This window comes from Ammospiza nelsoni, chromosome Z (genome assembly GCF_027579445.1).
Source record: "Ammospiza nelsoni isolate bAmmNel1 chromosome Z, bAmmNel1.pri, whole genome shotgun sequence".
Lineage (NCBI taxonomy): Eukaryota > Metazoa > Chordata > Aves > Passeriformes > Passerellidae > Ammospiza > Ammospiza nelsoni.
In genome coordinates this window covers 40,866,220-40,889,528 of record NC_080669.1, presented here as the reverse complement: position 1 = coordinate 40,889,528, position 23,309 = coordinate 40,866,220, and the positions used below count along the sequence as shown (strand labels likewise).

The following is a 23,309-nucleotide window of genomic DNA, read 5'->3' as shown; positions in this document are numbered from 1 at the left end:
GTTCATCAGTGTAGGATTACAGTTTGGCAGATGCTTAGTCTTTACTTCATATATACTTGCTCTTAACAGCAAGCAACTGTCTAGGAGTAAAATGGAGCTCCTCTCATTAGAAAGGCACAGCTGCTATTCAAACCTCACTAATAATATAAGTTTTCTTGTGACCATCAAAGACATGCAGATGAGGCCTATATGGAGGCATGTACATGTATATGTACGTGCATATATGTACCAAATATTCTCCAAATAGTTGTAACAAAATATACTGTAGCCCAAATTCAGGTCCTGATTAAGTTCTATAGTAACATAGATAAAGGAGAAGTCATTTTTAAGTAATATTCCAAATACTGATTTCCCTGGTAACATGAAAAGAAACACCGGTATCAACTGAATAATGTGCTGGCCAGACTGTGTATTTTCATATCTGAAATATCTACTTAAAACCTGAAAGACAAGTACTTTTTACTAAATGCTAAAACCAATTTATTAAACTTTTGAAGGTACATACACAAAATTTCATCTACCCAATCATGAAAAATCCCAGGAATAAGAATTTTAAGAGGATAATGATATATTAAATTATTTCCGTTTTCAAGACTAAATATCATCTTATAAAAAGGCATTTAATATTTGATTTATTCATCACATGCTTTTTTCAGCATAATCTAAAGACTTGGAAAAAAATTAAAATAATGAAAATCACCAAATGGGTGAATATTCCATTTGTGGTCTTACATGCAACACTAATATTACAAATGGTTATAATACTTTTATCTCTGAAGACTCAGTGACTATGGAAGATTTAGAAATTTTAGCCACATTGTGGTATTTCTTACTTAAAAAATGGAAACAAACATTACAGTTTAACTATATTTTTGTCCCTGCTCCTTAAAATACTCAATCCTTTCCAGGTACAATGTAAATATTTTTTCTGCATTTTTACTATCACTTATGTAAAAACATAGTCCAATGAACTGTGTAATTTTATACTTTCAATTACTTTCGCTAACATTTTCTGCTTTGCCTCTTAAATTTTTTTCTCATTCTCTGAATATATTGATTTTTTTTTTAAAGGGAACCAAATTTCAGGGAAATATGGCAGTCCAGTTGTCTAATATATAAATTAGCAAATAAATTTGATTGCATTTGGTTTCCTTTTTCTCTCCTTCTCTCCTCCTTTACACAACTCTTTTTCCAAGCAAAATCCCTGGAAAAAAGAGTCTTCTTTTTGCCAGTTAGACAAAAAGTTATCTCCCAGTTAAGCATTTTGTTCTGAAGAATACCATTCGGAAACCCTGCCCAGCTGCTGTTCCTGACCTATCCAGACCATGTACTTTGACCTCTTGTCTGGACCAGAGAGACAGGAAAGGATATATTTATTGAGTTACATCACATATAGTGCTAATTAGAATAGCCTCTCTTTAGTGTTGACACAGGTAGGGCCAGGTTTCTACACAGCCATATTCTTTTACAAGGTAATATGAAAAATTGTATGCTGCCAAAAAAAAAAATCTTGTCAGAACTGCTATATGAACCTCAAAGGTGGAAAAATATAAGCAGATTATCATATGCAAATTCTTCAAGGTAATCATTAAAATTTGCTAATACATTTGAGAAGCTCTTATCTGTATTATCAAAGCCTATGATATGCAGCTGCAATGAGCGAGGAAAGATCTAAACTTCAGTCAGTGGGATTGCCTTTTTCTTTACCAAGAAGCTAATATTAAACTGGATTACACCTATAAATCCAGTATCTTCAGGTCTGGAGTAGCTAAAGATAAGCAGGTGTTTATAACCATAAATTAAAATTCTTGCAGTTTAACTTGTACCATGTTATGACTGAAATAACTATGACCTTGAATACAGATCCCTCTATCTTATGTATCGTATGCAAGTCCTGTTGGAGCTAACTAAAGACAACTCTTACCTTCATTTAAATTGTGTCATTTAAATATATAATTTTTTTTTTATTACAGCCATCATTAATACCTGACTGTCAACAACATAGAATAAACTGAAAATCTGTCTTCAACCTAGGAAGTAAGTTAATAGTAAGGCAGAATTGGATAAAAAGAAAAAGAATCCTCTGAGTCAAAACCAGTGTGTCCTGATGCTTGGTAAAACAGACACAAAACCTAGGACTGGCTACCTGTAACAGTTTGCTTGAGATAACACTTTAAAGTGCTTATGATTTTGGGGAGCTTTGTAGCAAAGAAAGATATAACGAAAAGCTCTCACTAAATCACACTGCTAATGTTTAGTCAGTGAGATACTCTCAAAAATGCCTGCAAGTGGGCATTTGTTTAAAAACTCTAGTTCGATATTTAAATTGGAAATTAAAATTAAAGTTCTAAGAGAGAGTTTTTAAAATTTCCCCAGAGAACATGAGGTTGAACTGATTTTTTTCCCCACATTAAGGTTTTGCAAGTAAAATTCAATGAGCAGATATCTTGATAATTTCACTGATCAACAAATGCCTCAATTCAAATATGTTTGTTTACCGCTACGTTTGCTTTGTAGTGTTAGTATAAGTAAGCAGCAATATTAATTTACTTCAGATAACTCACTGGCATATGCACAGGTACCTAATGCACTCAGTTTTACACGTGAATGTACTTTTTAGTGCAAGTTCATAACACGTTGCTGACAAGCATCAGAAGAGGATTGTCATTACAGGAATTTGCTGGAAGTGCTTTAATTAACACTTTTTATATAACTACATAAAGATATTGATTGGTAAAATCATTCTAGATCTTAAGATATGAATAATTTAATTTTAATGGTCTCCTTACCTTCTATTGCTGAGAGTAGAACACGAGAATGGTCGTATGCAATTACATTCGCATATCTATTCTTTGGTTTGTTTACTTCCAGGTTAGAGTGTTCCCATGTGAACTGCTGGCCAGGATCAATAGACTTCAAAAGACAAAGAGAAAAAAAGGAAAGGAAACTTTCAGCTAGGGACTACATAATTGTTTCATTTATGGTAATTAGAAACTAAAATCCCATAGTTTGCACTGGAAATAATTTCCTTTTGAAAGAAAATTATTACTTCAGTACACACTGTAACATATTAGATCATATTACATTAACCATTTTGTGTTTATGCATCTGAAATTTCCATGAGGAATTTAACCACAAGCTTTTAAAATCCAGGGCTTTTTCTTCAGAGAAAACAAGCTATCCGCCCTTTTATCTTTTTACTCATTTCAGAAAGTGAGGGGCTCTCGATTAACAGAAAATGAATAAATATCATAAATCTCAAAAACACGGGGATGAAGGGGAATAAATATTTTGCCTTTATTAGTAAGAACATGTGTTCAAAAATTTCCCTGTCCTGTTTACTAAATAAACTCCAAAGGTTCCTGAAAAAGCTTTTCAGAAGAAAAAAAATGTTTCTTTTCTTTCATTTTGATGCCAGACCAACCCATGGCACTAGTGTTGCTCAGGAAACTAGCTGCGTTTCATCCATGGACCAAACATAAAGAAACTTGTTTTTCATTTCCTTTAATCATAAATAAGTAAGCAATTCAGGCATATTTAAAATTTTAATGATATCTTATTCATAAACATAACTAATCTTATTCATAAACAAAACTACATGTTTCCAGATTTGCTGTTTATTTTCTGTTCCAGGGTGGATTACAGAAGCATTCAGCACACTCCTTCATCCTTCACCACTAGGGAAACTTCAGGCTCTAGTATTTTTACCTCTATGGTTGAATGATCTACGCAGCAAAATGAATGTAAAATAGGTAACAGATGGTACCTGTTTATGCTCACTATGGTAGTGGCTGTATGAAAGGTCATCTAATTCTGAGAAGTCATGAATAATCACCTATTGTTTTACCTTCCCTTTCCATAACATTAGAGACCTCAAAATTGTTTCATCAATATGAATACACAACTATGGCTTGAGGTTTATGCCCTTTGTTTAATCCTGATAAGAACTGGCAGCTCCCAATGACAGCTAGTGGTAAACAATGAAAAAAAAACCCGAAAAATATGACACAGATAAGCCAAGGTGGGGCAGTTCACCAACACCATGCTCATTTTCCACGAGTAGACCAGCAACATGGCACAAGTCGGGAGATCCATACTGTCTGTACTGCCACTACAGCATCAAGCCAACAGCTCTGATGACTCTTCCCAGGGTATGACCTGCAATCTGTTCGAGTAGGTATCACCTGACAATGAGCATGTGTGAAATTAGTTAATGCAATTTTACCAGTACTTATCCTTTAGACTGATAATTTGGCCAGTCTGAAAATTGCTTCATTCTCATGCATCTTTTCATATTTTATATAATTTATTTATTCAATATTTTGAAAATGAATTTGCTTCTTTATCGAGATTATTGAAAAAAAAAATTTGCCTGTCTGCCTGATAGAGAAGCATTTGTTTTTGGGAAAACAAATATCTCAGAAAAACAAGTGCTTTATCCTATTAACCAATACCACAGGCTAAATTAACTTTTATAACAAAAAAAATATAAAGTCCTGCATAACCTAGCTGTGGAGAGTAGAGGAGTAAGATGGCTCAGGTTCTGGCTCACCCTTTACCTACAGCAACTGAGACAGAGTGCTTGGCAAATCTTCCCTCACAAGGAGATGAACTGGAATTATTTAGAGGAATGAGGAAGAAATTAAATGCTTGCGATCATGATGAAGGCCATGAAAATTGTACTTATGCTTTGGATATGATTCATTTGAATTCACAAAATTCACAGAATGACTAAGTTGGAAGAGACCTTAAAGATCAATAAGTGCAACCCATGCCCTATCTAAACCATGGCACTGAGTGCCACATCCAGTCTTTTCTTTAACATCCAGAGATGGTGACTCCACCACCTCCCTGGCAGGCTATTCCAGAACTTTATCATACTTTCCATAAAAAACTTTTTCCTAATATCCAAGTTATATTTCCCTTGGTGCAGATTGAGACTGTGTCCTCTGGTTCTGTCAGTTGTTCCCTGGAGAAAGAGACCAATCCCCCCTGACTGCAGCCACCTTTCAGGGGGTTGCAGAGAGTGATAAGGGCACCTCTGAGTCTCCTTTTCTCCAGAATAAACACCCCCAGCTCCCTCAGTCGTTCCTCACAGGGTTTGTGTTCCCAGCCCCTCTCCAGCCTCGTTGCCTCCTCTGGATGCGCTCAAGCGTCTCAAGGTCCTTCCCAAACTGAGGGCCCAGAGCTGGACACAGCACTCGAGGTGTGGCCTCACCAGTGCTGAGTACAGGGGAGAATGACCTCCCTGCTCCTGCTGGCCACACTGTCCCTGACACAGGCCAGGATGCCTTTGGCCTTCTTGGCCCCCCGGGCACACTGCTGGCTCATGTCCAGTCGGCTGTCACCAGTGCCCCCAGGTCCCTTTCCAGCCACACCGTCCCCAGCCTGGAACACTGCAGGGGGTTATTGTGGCCAAAATGCAGGACTCAGCACTTGGATTTATTAATCTCCATCCCATTGGACTCTGCCCATCCATCCAACCATTCCAGGTCTCTGTGCAGAGCTCTCCTACCCTCCAACAGATCAACACGTCCCCAACTTAGTGTCATCTGCAAACTTACTAATGAAGGACTCAATCCCCTCATCCATGTCAATGAAGATATTGAACAGAGCTGGCCCAGCACAGACCCCTGAGGACACCACTGCTGACTGGCCCCAGCTGGATGTGGCACCATTCACCTCCACCCTCTGGGCCTGGCCACCCAGCCAGTTCTGAACCCAGCACAGAGTGCTCCTGTCCAAGCCAGGGGCTGCCAGCTTTTCCAGGAGTGTGCTGTGGGGGACAGTGCCCAAAGGCCCTGCTGAAGTCCAAACAGAGAACATCCACAGCCTGTCCTGCATCCACCAGGTGAGTCACTTGGTCACACAAAGGGACCAGGTTGGTCAAACACGACCTTCCCCTGCTAAACCCATGCTGGCTGGGTCTGATACCCTGCCCACCCTGGAAGTGCTGTGTGATGACAATCAATATAAACTGTTCTGTGACTTTACCTGGTACTGAGGTCAGGCTGACTGGCCTATAATTGCCAGGGTCCTCCTTCCCACCCTTTGTGTGATGGGTGTCACACTGGCCAGCTTCCCGTTATCTGGAACCTCACCAGTGAGCCAGGACTGCTGGCAAATGATGGAGAGGGGCTTCACAAGCTCATCTGCCAGCTCCCTCATCATCCTGGGACGGATCCCACCTGGACCCAGGGATTTATGAATATCTAAGCATCTCAGCAGTTTTCTGAGTGCCTGCTCTTGGATAATGAGGGGAGCATTCTACTCCCTGATATCACTGAGCAACCCAAGAGGACAGTTGTCCTGAAAGTCTTCTCACTAAAAACCGAGACAAAGAAGACGACAAGTACCTCTGCCTTATCCTCATCTGCAGTAACAAAGCTCCCTTCTGCATCTACTAAAAAACAAAGATTAGTCTTACTCTTCCTTTTACCATCAATATATTTGCAAAAAGAGTTTTTATTATCCTTGCAGACCAAAGCTGCCATTTTAAGTTCAAACTGAGCTTTAGCCTCCCTAATTATTTTCTACATACTCTAGCAGCCCTCTTAAATACTACCCGAGAATCCTGACTCTCCTTCCGAAGATAATACACCCTTTTTTTATTCCTGAGCTCCAGCAGAACCTCCTTGCCCACCCAGGCTGGATGTTTGCCTCATTGACTCCTCTTTCAGCACACAGGGACAGTCTGTTCCTGTGCCCTCAAGATCTCCATTTTGAAGCATGCCCACGCTTCCTGAACTTCTTTATTTTTAAGGACTACTTCCCAAGGAACTCTCTGAATAAGTCTTCTGAATAGGCCAAAGTCTGCCCTCTGAAAATATAATGAAAAATCTTATTAATTTTCTTCTTGACTTCACCAAATACTGAGAATTTTGTAATTTCATGATCACTGTGCCCCAAGCAGCCTCCAACCACCACATCTCCCACCAACCAATCTCTATTGGCAGATAACAAATCTAACATAGACCCTCCCCTGGTGGGGTCACCCACAAATGTTGAGTTCCCAACAAATGTCCAGCAAGTTGAAATCACCAACAAGAACTAGGGCTGATGATCCAGAAACATTCTCTAGCTGTTTATAGAATGAATAGCTGTTTATAGAATTAATTTATAGAATGAATTCTTCCTGGATGGGTGGACCACACCAGACTGCCAGTAGGATGTCAGCCTTATTGGCCATCCCCCTAATTGTATCACTATATGTGATATATGAATTGTATCACTATATGTGTTACTAACAGTTAAAAAGACACTCTTAAATGCAGCTCTGAAAGAATCTATTTTTTAAGGTTCTACACAGTTTTTGACACCAAACTCTTTGGGTTCACTATCTTAGAAATTTGAGTGACTATGATCAACATATTTTAAAATGTCAGTAGTATTAGGAGCTTATTAAATTAGCGTCTAAATAGACTAAGAGGTTTGCAAAACCGGTGATGGATTTTTTTGGAGCCATATTATATTTCGTTTGCCTATAAAGGGACAGTGAATTATGCCCCAACAGTATTTTTCCACATGCAAGGGTAGACATCACTTCTGTGCTGAGCTTAAGTATACACATAGCGATGCTATCCAAGAGTAGCACTTCACCCTTCTCCAACAAAAATATTACTTTTTCTGACTACAAAGTAAAATTCTTAGTCATCAATAAAGCAAATGGTACAATTTGCTCTCTAATTTCACTCAGTGAAATTTTTATTCCTTTTTCTTACAATTTAGTTTCATTCTAGTAATGTTTTGCCATGCTCTGAGAAGGATAGCTGGTGGAATTCTGAAGCGGATATGCACTGTGTAATTTAAAAACATAAGTCTTTTATCTTTACTTCTAAGTCCTATTTATTTCATCAAAGGTACAGAGGAAGAATTTGGAGTGCATTTCCATCAGCACTGGGAAGAGTAGAGTTATATATATATACATATACACACACTATATTTAAGACATAATATACCTCTTTATCAGCAGGCCAACAATTCACTTAACATCTTATGACTTGAAAAGTAATAAAATGTACATAATGACTTCTCTCAGCACAAATCTTCCCTCTTTTCCTTTTTGAGTTAATGGAGGTGAATAAGAAAACTTACGCAGGTTATTTACAGGTCAAGTTTTGAGAACTTTGGAAAATAATTTTTATGGATTTATTTCAGAATTCTGGTAGTAATTTAGAAAATACACATAGTACAGAAGATGCTAACTATATATTCATGCATTAACTTTTAAAATTAAATTGGTAACTTGACCAGGAATAATGCACGTCTATAGTGTCCCTGACTACCCAGACAGTATTTTTTGAGAGACATAAATGGAAACATGCTATCTAAACCACAGCTCACTGCCTTAGAATGAATCATACTACTCTGCATTGTTCTAGCAACATAACTGAAGCAGACCATCTGTCTTGTCTTTTAGGTTTTTACCTACACTGCCAAAATATCCTGGAAATTACTTCACAATGTAAGATGTCAAGTACACTTTCTCTTCGCATAAGAAAACTAGAAAATAACTGAATAAACTGTCTGTCTAACATGCTACTATTTTTGAGTGAGGACTGAAGGACTTCGGCTTTAAATCATAACAACCAAAACAGGATGTAACAAATAATGATAAAAAATGCTTACAAACAGAAATTTTAAACTGCACTTTTGCATATACAAAGATGATTTTGCATATACATTGAAAACGATGGTCTAAGACTCTTATCTATTATGAGAAATAGCTTCAGCTCTCTATTATACCTATTTTTCATGTGAACTTACAGAAAGAAAACTTTAAATTTAAAGCTTAGATTCAACTGTTCAGCATTCAGTATAATTCTTCCACTTTTCACTCCCTAATGTTTAAGCATTCTTAAGCTACTGTTCGATATCAAGATATTGTGCAATGTATGGCCAGATGGTGTAGTTTAATGATTAATATTTAGGTCTACATGCAGACATAGTTAACATAAATTATCAGAAACAGGCAAATGGATTGAACTTTAATCTTTCCTATTTTCCTCACCAATCTGAACCACTTTGTGGCCATACCATCCTATCATAAAGCACCATTTTGTCAAAAGAAAGTTAATCTGTATTTCCTCAGACTTAATAGCCATACTCTCAACAAAGAGTTGAGTGGTATTGGCAGACACGTTTCAGAAGTGTGAAAGACCAATAACTCATGAATAACAAGTCTGTGCTAACAGTTTTAATGACTGCTTTAATGGTTTAATGGATAGCACTTTAATAGGATTTCTAGTATTTTCATTCTGAAAGCTTGCCTTCAATAAAGCTGTCATTAATAAAGAAGTGGATTTCTTCACAGCATAACTGTGTAGTATGAGTGCTTTGTGCAAAATAAATAAAAATATTTGTAATACTGTTACTTTCCTCTCATGCTTTGACAAATCTTTCATCTAGTGTGCTCTAAATGACTGGCTACTTAAACAAATGTGATCAGTTAGTGGGAAAAAACTGGAGCAATATTTACTATCACAATGCACCATCCATAAAATAGTTCATTGACTAATAATCATGGTAACCAAAATGTTCTGGTGGTAACCAAACCAGAAGAATTTCAAACAATCCTCCTCTGCTAATAGGTGTACCTGCTCGCTCACTGTGCAGTTTTCCTTTACACCACTTAAACAAGAGGCAAATGTTCCCTGATGTGTCTTCCAGGACTAGATCCTGGTTCAGCACTAAGGAAGGAAGGAGTATGACAAAATGTCAGCCCTCCTGCTGTGAGCTGATATGTGCCTGCCTGCTCTGGAACACTGCCCCTCCAAGGGTCACTACGGCAGCAAATTAGAAGCCAGCAGTTTTAGGTTCCTGCTGAATGTGGGGATGGATATATACTGCACAGCTGTCACAAGCAAGGGGAAGGAGGCATGCCTGTAAAGCATTTTCAAGCACTGTAGCTGCACTGTTGGTGGCTTGAATTAAATCACCAATGATGACTGCTTCACAGAGAAACCTAGGACTGGGAAGGCAAAGTAGAATGGATAAGAAAAACTGGAGAGCTTGTCAATGCAAACAGAACAACTGGTGAAGGTACACAGCTACACAGAGAAATGAACAGTTTGACCCTCTTTTACCATTGCCAGCAACTGTGAGGAGAATTTCATACCATAGCTGATGCATCTATAATAGAATGCTATTGTATTATGCAGGAGACTTACTAATAGAATCAGATTTACATACTGCATTACCAAAATGTGAATGCTAGATGCACGAACATTAATTCATGGCAATTCATCAACTGGAATTATGTTTTTTTAATTAAGACAGAGACTTCCCCATTGCACTGCAAAGGGTATAATTTTCAAGAATATGGGAGGAAACCTCCACACATGGCTAAGACTTCTTTTGAACTCGAATATGAGTTTGCATCCAGGTCTTAAAAACAGTTAAAAATGCAGATGATTAATTTTCTGTTAACTCTCAAAGGGAAGAGACCTAACTGTTCAAGACTAGCAAGATATACAAAAAGCTTTTTTTGCAAAAGCTTTTAAAATTTTCCCTCACGAAAAAACCCCATATTTTCTCCACTGTATCAAGCTAATATTCCTATGACTAAATGAAATTATGCAAAACCTGATTCCAGTGGAATCAAACAAGCTATATAAGCTTACAACTAAAGAAAATTTAAAGAGGAAAATAAGCATTATTTGAAAACACCCTTGAAGGAGATTCTTTGTTTCAAAAAGCTATAAAATCCCTAGTTTTTAAAAATTAATCATTTTGGTTTGTATTTCTTTACCATCAGTTTTAAAATAACCAACCTGCAATTTAAAAACATTTGACCATGATATCATAATGCATACAACACCAGTTTTAATGGAATTAATTTTGTATTGAAAATTGGGGATTACAGTCAACTTCAGGCGGAAAATAAGTATCAGGACGAGATGAATACCTGAATAATGAAAAAACTTGCTTTGTTTAAATATTTTTGTGGTTAAAGCTTCCTGCTGGTTTGTTACACATAGTGTATGAAATGCATCAGGTCTTATAAACTAAACTTTGTAATTGTCTCACATGAGACACTACGCTACTTTAAATTTTAAACAAACTTTTCATCATGTTTTTAAAGCACTGTCCACATCTTTTTATCTAGAATGACCTAGTTAGTTTGTCCTCAAATAATTTTTCTTGCTTCAAGAACACTGGTTTTCTCTTTCTAGACATATCACTGCTATTTTGGGCAAAATAAAACTGATATTTATCACAGTAGAGAATCATTAAATCATTAGTGTTGGAAAAGATCTCCAAGATTATTGAGTCCAACCTTTGCCTAACCACCAGCAATCCAACCACAGCACTAAATGTCACACCCAGTTGTTCCTTGAACACTGGAGTCACGGTGAATCCACCACCTCCCTCTGATCCAATGCTTTCAGTAAAAAGTTCCTGCTGGTGTCCAAGCTGAGCCTCCCCTGGCAGAGCTGGAGGCCATGTCCTCCTCTACTGTCCCTTGTAGCTGGGAGAAGAGGCCAAACCCCACCTGGCTATACCCTCCTCTCAGGCAGGTATCTGACTAACTAAACTGTGAAATTCCTTGGCAAAAAATCATTCGGCATCAGACCAAAACACTGCATCCTAATATGTAACACCACCCTTCTTTTATTTGGTTCATTATATAAGCATAAACAAATGCCGTTATCCCAATGAAGCACTCACAGCACAAAGGAAGGAGATACTACTCCACTCTAAATCTCGACTAGCAGGATTTCAAATTCCTGCACTATGTCTTTAAAGTTCTTTACCATAACTATGCTGCTGGCTCAGACACTGCCCTAGGTGGAACTAAGCACCAAACAACCTAGGTGAATGCAAGTGTATGTGCTATTAATAAGACAACTTTTCATCGTTCACTGACTACACTAATTGTTTCTCAATACATTGAGCACATCCTATGAAAGTAAAGTTAGAAAATCCCAATGAATGATGTTTGTAATATTAGAAAGAGAAAACCATTATAAGGAAAAAGAACAAAACTATAATTTTTCTGGAAAAAGAATTGATTTTTCCACATGAGTCACTTTTACCTACAATGATATAACAATTAAGTGCAGCTGTTTCTTTGATAGAGATTCATTCAGTGGATAATTTGTTCTTCCTGGACTTCTAAAATGTATTATATTGATAATAAGTTTTATATGTGGTTCTACTGTACAATATTTACTTGTTTTAGTACCCAATGTTTATGTTATGGCAGCTTGATATACAAAAAAGAGAAATGTAACTTATTCAGTAAACTGTGTTCCCATCACAAATTTAACCAACTGATTCTGAAAAGCTACAATAAAAAAAGTCAAAAGTTTTCCAATATTCAGTTTTAAAGCAAAAGACTGGCTGCAATTTACAGAAAGAAACCTGATGAGTGAAAACATTAAATTATATACAACTTCTCGTAACATTTGTTAACCAGTGCATATATACACATTCACAGTAAATCATGCAGTGTCTGATAGTGTAAATTATGTGTTGTAGTGACAGATTCTCATGCAAATATAGTATGAATCTGAATCCACTTCCTTAAGGGTGCAAAGTTCTATGTATAAACCTCAGAAAAGAAATCTTATATTTTTACAAGTCTCAGAAATCCGAGGAGAAATATATTGGAGGAATATATTTTCTGTTCTGCCTTACAGGAGGAAATTACCTTACAAATACATCATAAAATAGGCAGAACATTACTGGTTTTATTCAGTTTATCTCAATGACCAATTTTATTTTTAAATTCTGAAGTCTAAGATAAGAAGGAGATACAATATAAAGGTCAGTATCTTATAAACACAGATTTTTGCTCAGCAGCTGTCAAGTCCATATGGACCCTTACATTACATAAAAATACCAATGAAATTGCCAAAGTCAGCAAAAGCTTCCCAATAATCAGCTGGGGTCAATCCTGCCTTTAAATTAGAGAACAGAAAATAACTGTGACATTAATGGTATGATATTTGATATTAACAGAGTAAATCAACATTTTTTCTGGCTTGGGGATTGCGAGCTAACAAAAAATTAATGAAGGACTATGAAAAATTTATTTTGAAGCAGAAATGAACATCTTTGAGGAGTCATAGCACTATCATGTGTTAACACTACAGAACCACTTTATGTAACACATGAATTGTAAGTTTATTTGAATCTTGCCACAGTAAATAATCCTTGAGACTTGGCCCCTAGAAGATGGTATTCAAGGTAAATTTGTGAGAGAAGTACAGTGGAAGAAATTTCTATTGTTCTGCTGAGATGCTGTAAGAGCTGGGATAGATGCCCTCAAGAAGGCACTATGGAATAGCTTCTGAAACTTTTAGCAGTAGGAACTTGACCAGTTGATGGCACTGAGCCTCAGAAAATATATAACTAGAGGCTGTTCTACACTGGAGAATACACTGTTTTCAACAGACAGGGAGGTTTGTCCTTCTGAGAAGAAAGTGGAAAAGAAAGAAGTGGAAAGGAAAGAAGTTATATTCTTCCAAACTTGTATTGACATTTGATCAGAAATTCTGATCAAAAGTAAGTGGATGGAACATGAGCAAGGATGGAAGGGGAACAAGTAATCAGCTATTTCTTAGAAAATTAAAAGATGTGTTGTGTGGTGAAACCAGTAATTCTTTTGAGGTGGCAACTGAAGTAGGTTGTGCTAAAAAAAGAATTTAAACATCCTTTTGAAATGGAGCTAACTTCCTGATAAAAGGAAGAGAAGTCAGAGTGTATCAGAAAACCACCAAGATATATACTTTATAGTATCACAAAGTTATCACTTACTACAGTAAGTGATACATGCAATCAATGCATCTTTGAAGAATTCCATCTATGCAATGCAAATAATTACATAAAAAGTAAAATAAAACAATTGACTGCCAATGAGGAAAGGGCATTATTTTAAAAAAACAACACCAAAATCATCAGTGGTAATTGATTAAAACTCTTTGCTTCCCTAAACAAATTAAAATTTGCTTCCCTAAATTAATTAAAATTAGGAGGATTTTGCTGGTATCAATAAAGGTCAGTAGTTTTGTGCTGCATGTTACACCTTGAACTTTTGAATATGAGAAGTATCTCTTTTTCCTTCTGTCTCACCAGCTCTAGTGCTATCTGAAGTGATAATGACTGAACTGTTACCATCTGTACCTCTTTCTGCTTTGCAATCAGATTTAAAAAGATTGTTTAAGGGATATTAGTGAGAACTGCTGCTGAAGTAGAAGGTCCCAATCCCTGACCACAAATATACCCACCACTTCCCGTTGCTGGCACTAGAGCTTAAGCAGACATGTGGTGAGCTAGTTCAGGGAACTGATCCAATTGAAAGCAGCAAAGAAAAATAAAACAATTAGTTTTCAGCTGAATCTATTTCCTGAGATAATCCTTGAACAGCTGCACATCTGCTGGTGCCAGGACTGGCACAAGAGAGACAACAGGAATGCACAGCCAAGACACGGAGATGACTTACAGTGATCATCAAACTGCAGCTTTAGTCCACTGCCTAGCCTGGACCATGAACCCAAACAGCAGTGCTTTTCACTAATTCTATTTCAAAATGGATGCATCTCAGACTAGATGGAAATGAATCTGTATCTCTAAAGCTGTAATTTCAAAGATAAATGTTGAACCTTCTTGGGCAGAGCAATATGAATGAAGCTTGATGTTGACCCACAGTTGCCCATATCCTAATCTTGAATGTCTGAACATTCTGCTCCAGATGGCATGTTTTGTAAAGATTTTTTTAAAAAAAGGAGGAAAATATCCCAAATAAATGATGGAAAGAAAGAATGTGAAAGTTTTCCTGCTTACGTAGACTAGAGAAACTTCTGCAGGGTCAGAAGATATTAAGAAATAAATAATGTAATTAATTTTTCAATATTGACTATAAATTATTAAAATACATCTCACAATGATTTTAATTACTTAAGTAAGAAAGAGATAATACAAAACACCAAAATTTTCAATTTCTAATGCAGCATAAGAAAACCACGTCATGTCCCCTCCACGTTCAAGATGTAGTACAGCTGGATTGTTTATTTGTATAGAAATGATACTATATTATACGACTTGTAAATGGTTTGGGATTTTCTGCACTGAAAAAAACAATTAATTTGCCCATGGTACAACAAAAAATGGTTCTAAAATTTATCTTTTATTATGGCCTGATTGTTTATATGCTACAATCTTCATACTTAAGAACATAGGGTTTACACATAGAAAAATGAGAAGATTCTCCCACATGTTTTGTGTGACACAATCCTAAGTTGTTCTTCAACAAATTTATTTCCAGGAATTGTTGAAACTGTGTTTTCTTTTTAATTTCTAATTAGATTATTTCTTAAAGAGGTCTTAAGAACTTTCTGAATATTATATTCAATTAAAAAATAAGGAATTGTAGTTCTTCATCACAGTACTTAGTATTAATTTTTAACATCTTCTGTCAAGACTTTTAAAATACAATGGAAATATATAGGGCTTCCATGTACCCTGCAGTAACATGTTACTATGAAACTAAAATGTGAATGTCATCTTGAGTGTTTTTTATAGCTCTGCCAGTGTCCATACAAACCTTCAAATGCAACTAATGTGCAGTCCCTAAAAAATAAGAGCAACTCAGGCTTTTACTCCACCATGCTGAAAAAGTGTTGAAGGATTTTAAGCAAGGATTAGTGACACAACAGACCATAAAGAAAGTACTGCATTGGTGATCCCTTTTGGGGATGTTAATCCTATATGATCACCTATAGCTGATCTATAGAAGCACTTCTTACTGATGGTTCAGTGTATACTTGATTTAGGTATTTTTGACATGGACAATATTTTGGCAATAAAGTAATAGCTATAATTTACCAGTTTAATGGATGGCTCCCTATGTCCCTTTCACCACAAATTACTGACCTGAGAGGCTGTTACCTTCCACTATAGCAATACCTATATACTCTGTGGGTTACTGACAAGGTGGCTGGTAAATGATTACTGTCTTCCTGTTACATTCTTTCATGCTCTTCTAGACCATCACTCCCAATTTATCAAAGTGGTATTGTTGACAGGAGGAAAATACAATGTCCTGAAACTGCTACAGTAGAAGAGACAACAAGCACTCACCAACCCTTTTATCTCATGTAAAAAAATAAAAGCAGTGGACTGAACCTTCTTTGGAGCTTTTGCTCTATGTGTCCTGTCAACATTATACATAATCTAAGGATCTTTAAACTGCAGGAAAGGAAACTGTCTGTATATTAAAACAAGTCTATGCTGTATCATTCACACATTATTTCAAGTATGTGTCCATGGAATCTGACATGTATTCTTATAAAAAAGAGTACAGGATTTTATGCACAAAGGATCCACCCCACCACTGTAGCCATTTTACACCATTTTTTTTGTCATGGTTTTAATATCATACAAACCTGGTACCATATCAGAGAGAAGTCTTGGGAAACAGCAAGCATGACACTTATATTTGAATGGTAAAGAAGTGGGGAAAATTACCTCATATTCCTGTGAGAACTTCAAATTGTCATTTGCTTTCAATCTTTCAATGTGATCTGCAAGTTCCAAGATAGGTATTGGGGGATGACTGGCCATACCTGTTGAACAAGAAAGAAGAACAAAATTTAACGTAAACTACAGTGATGACATTGCTCTAAAATTTAGAAAATGCAGTAGTTAGAATGTCTATAAATGTGTAAATAGTAAAGATGTCATATGTGAGAGAAGCAGGCAAATAGTTTGGTTACTCAAAGCAGGACATGCTCTGCATAGATGAGCTCTGAAGCCAAATTAAAAAAAGTCACCAAACGTATTCCCAAAGCTAACATTCCTAGTGTAGAGGAAAGAGCTACTGTCATATGAGTCAATGAGTTTAGCTAGGCATGGAAAAATGAAACAGTTAGACCTGATGTTGACCTCTGCTTTGAGTAATGACTCCTAATGTCATTTTAAACCCTTCTACTGCAATGCATGAAATGAAAACTCTATTGAATTAGATGAGGAAATGTGAACTGAGAAACAGACACTGAAAGAGCCCTAAAGGGGAAACAACAGTGTTTTGACAGAAAACAAAGTGACTTATGCATAATCAAGAAAAACAAACTTGAATAATGAAGGTTACCAAGGTAACCAGAGACACCTGATCCTGCAAAAGAAATGGTAAAGAAAAAAAAAGAAACCTAAACCAACATAAAACTTTCAAAATAAAGGATAAAATAATGAAATGGAAATATTGAAGATTAATAATAATAATAATAATAATAATAATGCATCAAGGTATAGAAGACTGTGTACTCTAAATTAGAAATACTTAGGTAATTTACAGAATTCTGAGGTGACTGACATGCAGCTGTGAATGACTAGAACAACATGCATCACTTTTTTAAGACAACAGTCACTGAAGACAACATTGGACATAAGACAATTAGATCTTCAAAAATGTTTTCACTAGTAGCAGATTGTAGAGGCAGGGGTTGTACAGTTTGGCTGGACTCACATGCTGACTGCACTAGTACCTTAATATAAGCTTAATCTGAAATCCCATTTATCAACCCCTAAAAGTACCTACAATCTACTTCAGGTGTAAACATCTTTGTCCACTGATGAAGATATTAGGTGAAAAAGAAGAAGAGCTTGGAATTGGAGGTACAGATGGGTGTGTAAGGGGGTACAGGGACAGCAAGGCAAAAAAACCCCAAAACAAACAAAAAATAAAAACCAAAAAAACCCAAAAAGACAGAAAAGATGTGGGGTCAACTAGAACAATCTGCCAGCTTAAAATTTGATAGGCAAAATTTTGTGAACATATTTCTTTCAAGCTATCAGTCTTCATGAGCTTTCTCCAAAATGCTTACATTCTTTTCTTCATACTTTAGACTATCACACCTAAAATGAAAGTGAGGTTTCAATAGCTTAGGGAAGAGATCAGAGCTGGCAAGAAAAAGTTAAGCTAGTGAACCCCAGGATCTCTTGAAATTACAAAGGGAAAACACTGATGACTCAAGGGGGCTCAAGCTGGAAGGCATGTTGCACAATGCAGTTTGCTTTGTCACCGTGACCTTCAAGAGCATGCCTAAGACAGTTGACTAGCATTTTCTTTAAACATAGCTGAAAATGACCATGTGGCTACAACACAGTCACACTACAGTATGTGCTTTAATTCTTTAAATTCTTCTAATTTTGTTTTTAATTCCTGTTTTCTTTTGGATTCTTTGACATTTCGAGCATCATAATAGACTCCAAAATAATGTCCAGCAGCACTGGCCCTAATTCTTCTGACCCTATTAGGGAATCTTCATAGCACATCTGTGATGGTAAGCCATTAAACAAAGCAGAATATTCAGATCAGTGGGGAGATTCCTCAAAAATTTCAATTTAAAAAATTAATCTCTAAGTACTAATTTATTTGCTGCAGCTCTGCTTCTCTCCCATTTTCTTACAAATTTTACTTAGAGCTTGGCTACTCTCGAAATGCGATCAGTCATCTAATAATTAGACGGATTGATCCAGATCAAGCACCCCTATGGAAAATATGTGGGTGAAAAGGCACAGGAGAACTCTAGATTGATCCAGAAATGGAGGTGGACTGATGTACATCTAAAACATTGCTTGAACAGAGAAAATAATAGAGACAAAGATGTTTAGACCTTTTCGAGCGAATCGTGGGAGAGAGTTATTATCATATAAGGACTGAGTGGTAGTTTGGCTAGAGAGGGAGGACACAGAGCCAATCAGGGAGGCGTAGGGGACTGAATTACTGCTCAAAGCTGTAAAAAGTAAAAGCCAATCGGAAATGGGAAACAAATTAGTAACAGCAGTAGACCATCATAATCAATCATCTTGTACATACAGGCACTTCAGACATGCACAAAACAGCGTCTGGCAACTCAACTAAGATATTTAAAGGTGCAGTTACCCTACTGTAAATATAAAGGTCATAAAACCAGTGAGTATGAGACTCACTCATCACACAATGAACCTGACTGAATCACCAGCATCATGAACACAAATCATAATAATTAACTTACTGTGAAGGAATATTTTTCTAAAGATGCTGAACACCCATTCTTTTTTCAATTGTTTTTATTTAGACACTTCTCTTTGTGACACTTGACATTTCCAAGGGGAGATTTCACTATAAACACTTTGTGTAAATAAGAAATTTGAAGGTAAGTTTCTCTAAGGCAAAAAGAGGAACTACTTACAATTTCAGAAACTGACAAATTTTAACTGCATTTAAACCCTTCCTCTACATCTCATTTTCAGCAATTACACTTTGAATTACTTTCCTCAAATAATATTTGGCAGTTAACTTATGAAGTAATTGCATTTGTTCTATTTTCATACTTTAAATACATAAAATGGGCTCTACTGATATGATAGAAGTAATTATTTTTAAAAGAACTGGTGGAGGGCTTTTGTTATGCAATCAGTCTGTGAATCATAACAGAACATGCTATGAATAAACATCCTAAGATGTCATCACACCTCATGCAAAAGCATGAGGTTTCAATTGAGCAGGTGTAGAACTTGACTCAAAAGATCCCAGTTAAAATACAGTTAAACTCACTTCTTTTTGTGGTTACAAATAAGAAAATACACTTATTTGATGACACACTCCCACACCATTTAACATATGTCATGACAACACAAAAACTTAAAGACAAAATACAGCTAAATTACAACAGGTCCTGTGACATGCTAAAAAGTCAAAAGAAATACCATGCTGAAACATGCTTTCAAATTCTCTTTTAAATATGGTATCTCTTTTTTTTTTTCCCTTAAAAAAAAAGAGATAAAAACACCTGAAAACTCAAAGAAAAGAAAACCCCCAAAACCACCACATGCAAAACACAGTTGAAATTGTACCCATTAAAAATTTTTATAACCAGGTTTGGTAGAAGATTGCCAAATGTAATTGATCATATGCAGCCTAGTAGTAATTCCTTTGCATGAATTAAATAACAAAGTATGGTTTGATTACAGTGTAGAATTATCCTCTGGTTAATCTGTGGTAAATACATCACTATGGAACATGAAATACTATTTCTGCTACAATTTCAAGGAAAAAACTAAGAGAGCAAGGTCAGAAAACATCTGCATATTAACAGACATTAAACCTGTTAATTATATTTCCTTATCGCAGCTAATCAAGTGGGTGTTTTAGGCTTGTCATTAGTGCGTTAAATTAGGATTTTGTTTGCTGTCAGGGTTTTATGATAAAGGCTTTTAGAAACATTTATGACACATACATTTATTTACCAATTTGGAACTGTAGGTTCACATACCCACAATAAACAAGAACAAAGTTAGAAATTAAAGAGCAAATCTGCTAGTATACAGACTATAATCTACATGAAGTGAAAATGTGACACATAATTGTCACAGCAATTTCTTTAGGAAATGAGTGGTATGTTAGGTCCACATTGAATTAATTGTCTGTGACTTTACAGATGTCTCATTTTTATTTGATAATTTACGGAACACTCTTTTACATGTGAATCTGCGCTGAATAAGATATCCCTTTATAGAAAAAGGAAGTAATAAGTAACAGTGGCTGTTGAGACTTATCCTTATCAAAAAGATAGGGAAAAATACCTACTTTGAATTTGGACATGGAAAAAGGAAAAAAGTAAGGATGACCCTTATTCAGTAGGAATTCAGCATTCATGAAAACTTAACAAGAATGCCTTTAGTACATGAAAATTACTGTTACTTTAAAATTTCTTTTTCACAGAGCCAGAGCTAGGCCAGAGCATGAAATTACAAAGACAAATTTACAAGACAATCTCTAGAGAAATATATCATTCTGCAACAGCTATTCTAAAATAATTGCAAATGCATATATAATATTGCAAAATTATGCCACTTTTATTCAAGAATATTTTCTGTTCTTCAAAACTTGATCAATTATTCTGGAATGAAAATATTTTATCTTTTTCTGAAACAAAGACTGAGCTTTAACAAGGAGCACTGCAGGCTCCACCGCCTCATCGCAGAAGCACCACCTCTGAGTGATGTTTAAAAGTCACCCATAGTGAGAATAGGGGAAACCTAATTTTCAGATCCCGATACAAAAATGTCAAATACAGTAAAATGTTACAAAAACTATGGTCTAAAATCCAGAGGAAAAGAAAGGGATAACTTTTGTGAAGAGAAGACTTTTCAACTTCATCTCCTAGCTAAGCAGATTCTGGGTTCCTCCAGGTTTCAAAGTAAAATGGGACAGCAGAGAAGTGCTGTTTGCATCGGAAGCTGTGCCTCTCTTAGGTGCCTAAATCCTCCGTGTTAGATGTGCATAACAAGAGCTATATGCATGATGGCTCACTATGAGAAACATTTTAGTCTGTTTTTGCCGTGGAGACAAAGCACAGTACTTCCTTCGACATTGTCATGATTCTTATAAACAGATGTTGAGTGGATAAACTGCACAAAAAAAATTCTGCTGTCATGCAAAGCAGGTAACTAAATCCAGACATTGCTTTTTCCACCTTTTTTTTTGTTTGCACCCTTTTCCTCTGAACATGTTTTATGCTTTTTCTGCTTTATCATGGAAATAAGTTTGTGGAAATTCCTTAGCAACTCAGGGAATAAGTGAGCACTTATCTAATTAAAAAAGAAAGGTCTTTAATTTAGAGCTGTAATAACTCTATTTATTTTTCTTGTATTTAAAAGCATCTTATTTAGTTCATAAGATATAATGAGATAATTGTTTAATTGGCACCCAATTACAAAAATTACTTATAAGTGTGACACATTTTATAGTTAAATGGGGATAAAAAAAAATCAGTCACTTTTGAGGCATGATTCAATTTATTTCTCTGGCTGATTGGCAGACTGAAGTCTGCCTGAGCCTTGGATCTCTCAGAACCCACTCAAACTACTTAATTTCAGTTAATTTTCTTCTGCACAACCGGGCTGCCATATTTGATGAAACCTTTTGTGAGGCTTAATTATTATCCCTTCATTACCTTAACTCTCCCATGTGGCATAGAGACCTCTAAAATTTGTGCACCAGGTTAATGATTTTAATTCTGCATTTCATAGGCAACTTGTAGAAAGGTAAGAATGTGACAGACTTTTCTCCAGCTATTCCAGTTATGGAAGAATAACAGACTTAAAAAGGAAATCCTACTGAGAGATTGGGTATTTTCATGTTTACTCAAAGAGAACTTGGCACTGCTGTGACCCACTCACTGGCATATGGGCTTATCTAACACATACACATTTTTGGATAACACACACAGACCTGGGATCTTGGTCTCAGATACAGAACTGTGGGCTATTCCAAATGTCAAGGCAAAGTGTGAAATTTATCTATGGAGTTACTTCATCCAATGAGAAGGGAAGCCAGAAATAAATTTGATCCTTTCTGAACAAGGTAAGATAGGAAACTCTTTAGGTTAGAGCCCTTTAGATCTCTTTATGTTATTGAAGAATATAGACAATAAAAAGTGAAAGGAAAGCATACATTTCCTGTGCTGGTAGTTTAGACTGTGAAATTTTATAACATCCTCATGTGGAATTGAAAATTTTATGACAAGTACAACATATTTGTACAAAAATGATTGTCTAAATATCACCAAAGATAAAATATTGCTTTCTCATATTTTGTGTCAAAAATCTACACCTAATCTTCTGCATTGGGAGTAATTTAAAATTGTGGTTAGAAATTCAAATTTACCCCAATGAGTTAGGTTTCAAATGATTTTGATATCTGTATCCGATCAGGTCTTTCCTTATACAAAATATATGATTGATAAGATGTTTGGAATGTGACTGTTTAGAAATCTTTTAAAGTACTAAAGTTTATGACAATCCATAATTTTATAGGAGTGTCTCATTCACCTCTCCAAGTAAAAATTGCCAGTCCAGATATGCCAATGTAATTTAGAATTTTTTTTCTCTAACACTTCTGTACATTATGGATTCAATCAAAATTGTTTTCCTCTCTCACTGGAAGCAGTTGGTCTGCCTGGAAAGCTCCAAGCAAACTGCAGATGCTTTCATAATCTAAAGAAATAAATCATTAGAATAGCAACCATGCGAAATCATCTACCTTGAAGCACTTGTACTGATAGTATATTCACTACTCTGTCCTTTGTTCTATCTGTCAGCAATGTTGGGAAATGCCTCATTTTATGAGGGCAATAGCAGATTTCTCAGTAAAAGGAACCCAACACACAACCACATCAGCCCTATCCCCTTCCCTCAGTTACCTCCTTTGCAGTACCCCCCTATCTAGTTCTGCTACCTTGCAGAAAATAAAACCCATATATTTGAAAGTGAAAGAACAACAAACCCAACAAAGCTGACATCCTGAATGTATAGCCTTT

At 36.0% G+C, this 23,309-nt stretch overlaps 1 protein-coding gene across 1 annotated transcript in view; it reads right to left on the bottom strand.

Moving 5' to 3' along the window:
* Nucleotides 1-23,309, bottom strand: part of PTPRD (protein tyrosine phosphatase receptor type D) — a 358,636-nt gene that overhangs the window by 59,639 nt on the left and 275,688 nt on the right. The window contains exons 23-24 of the mRNA XM_059491826.1: nucleotides 16,474-16,571; nucleotides 2,790-2,913 (exon numbers count right to left, since the gene is read on the bottom strand). Of these exons, the coding sequence (XP_059347809.1) occupies nucleotides 2,790-2,913; nucleotides 16,474-16,571 (222 nt within the window). The remainder of the gene's footprint in view (nucleotides 1-2,789; nucleotides 2,914-16,473; nucleotides 16,572-23,309) is intronic.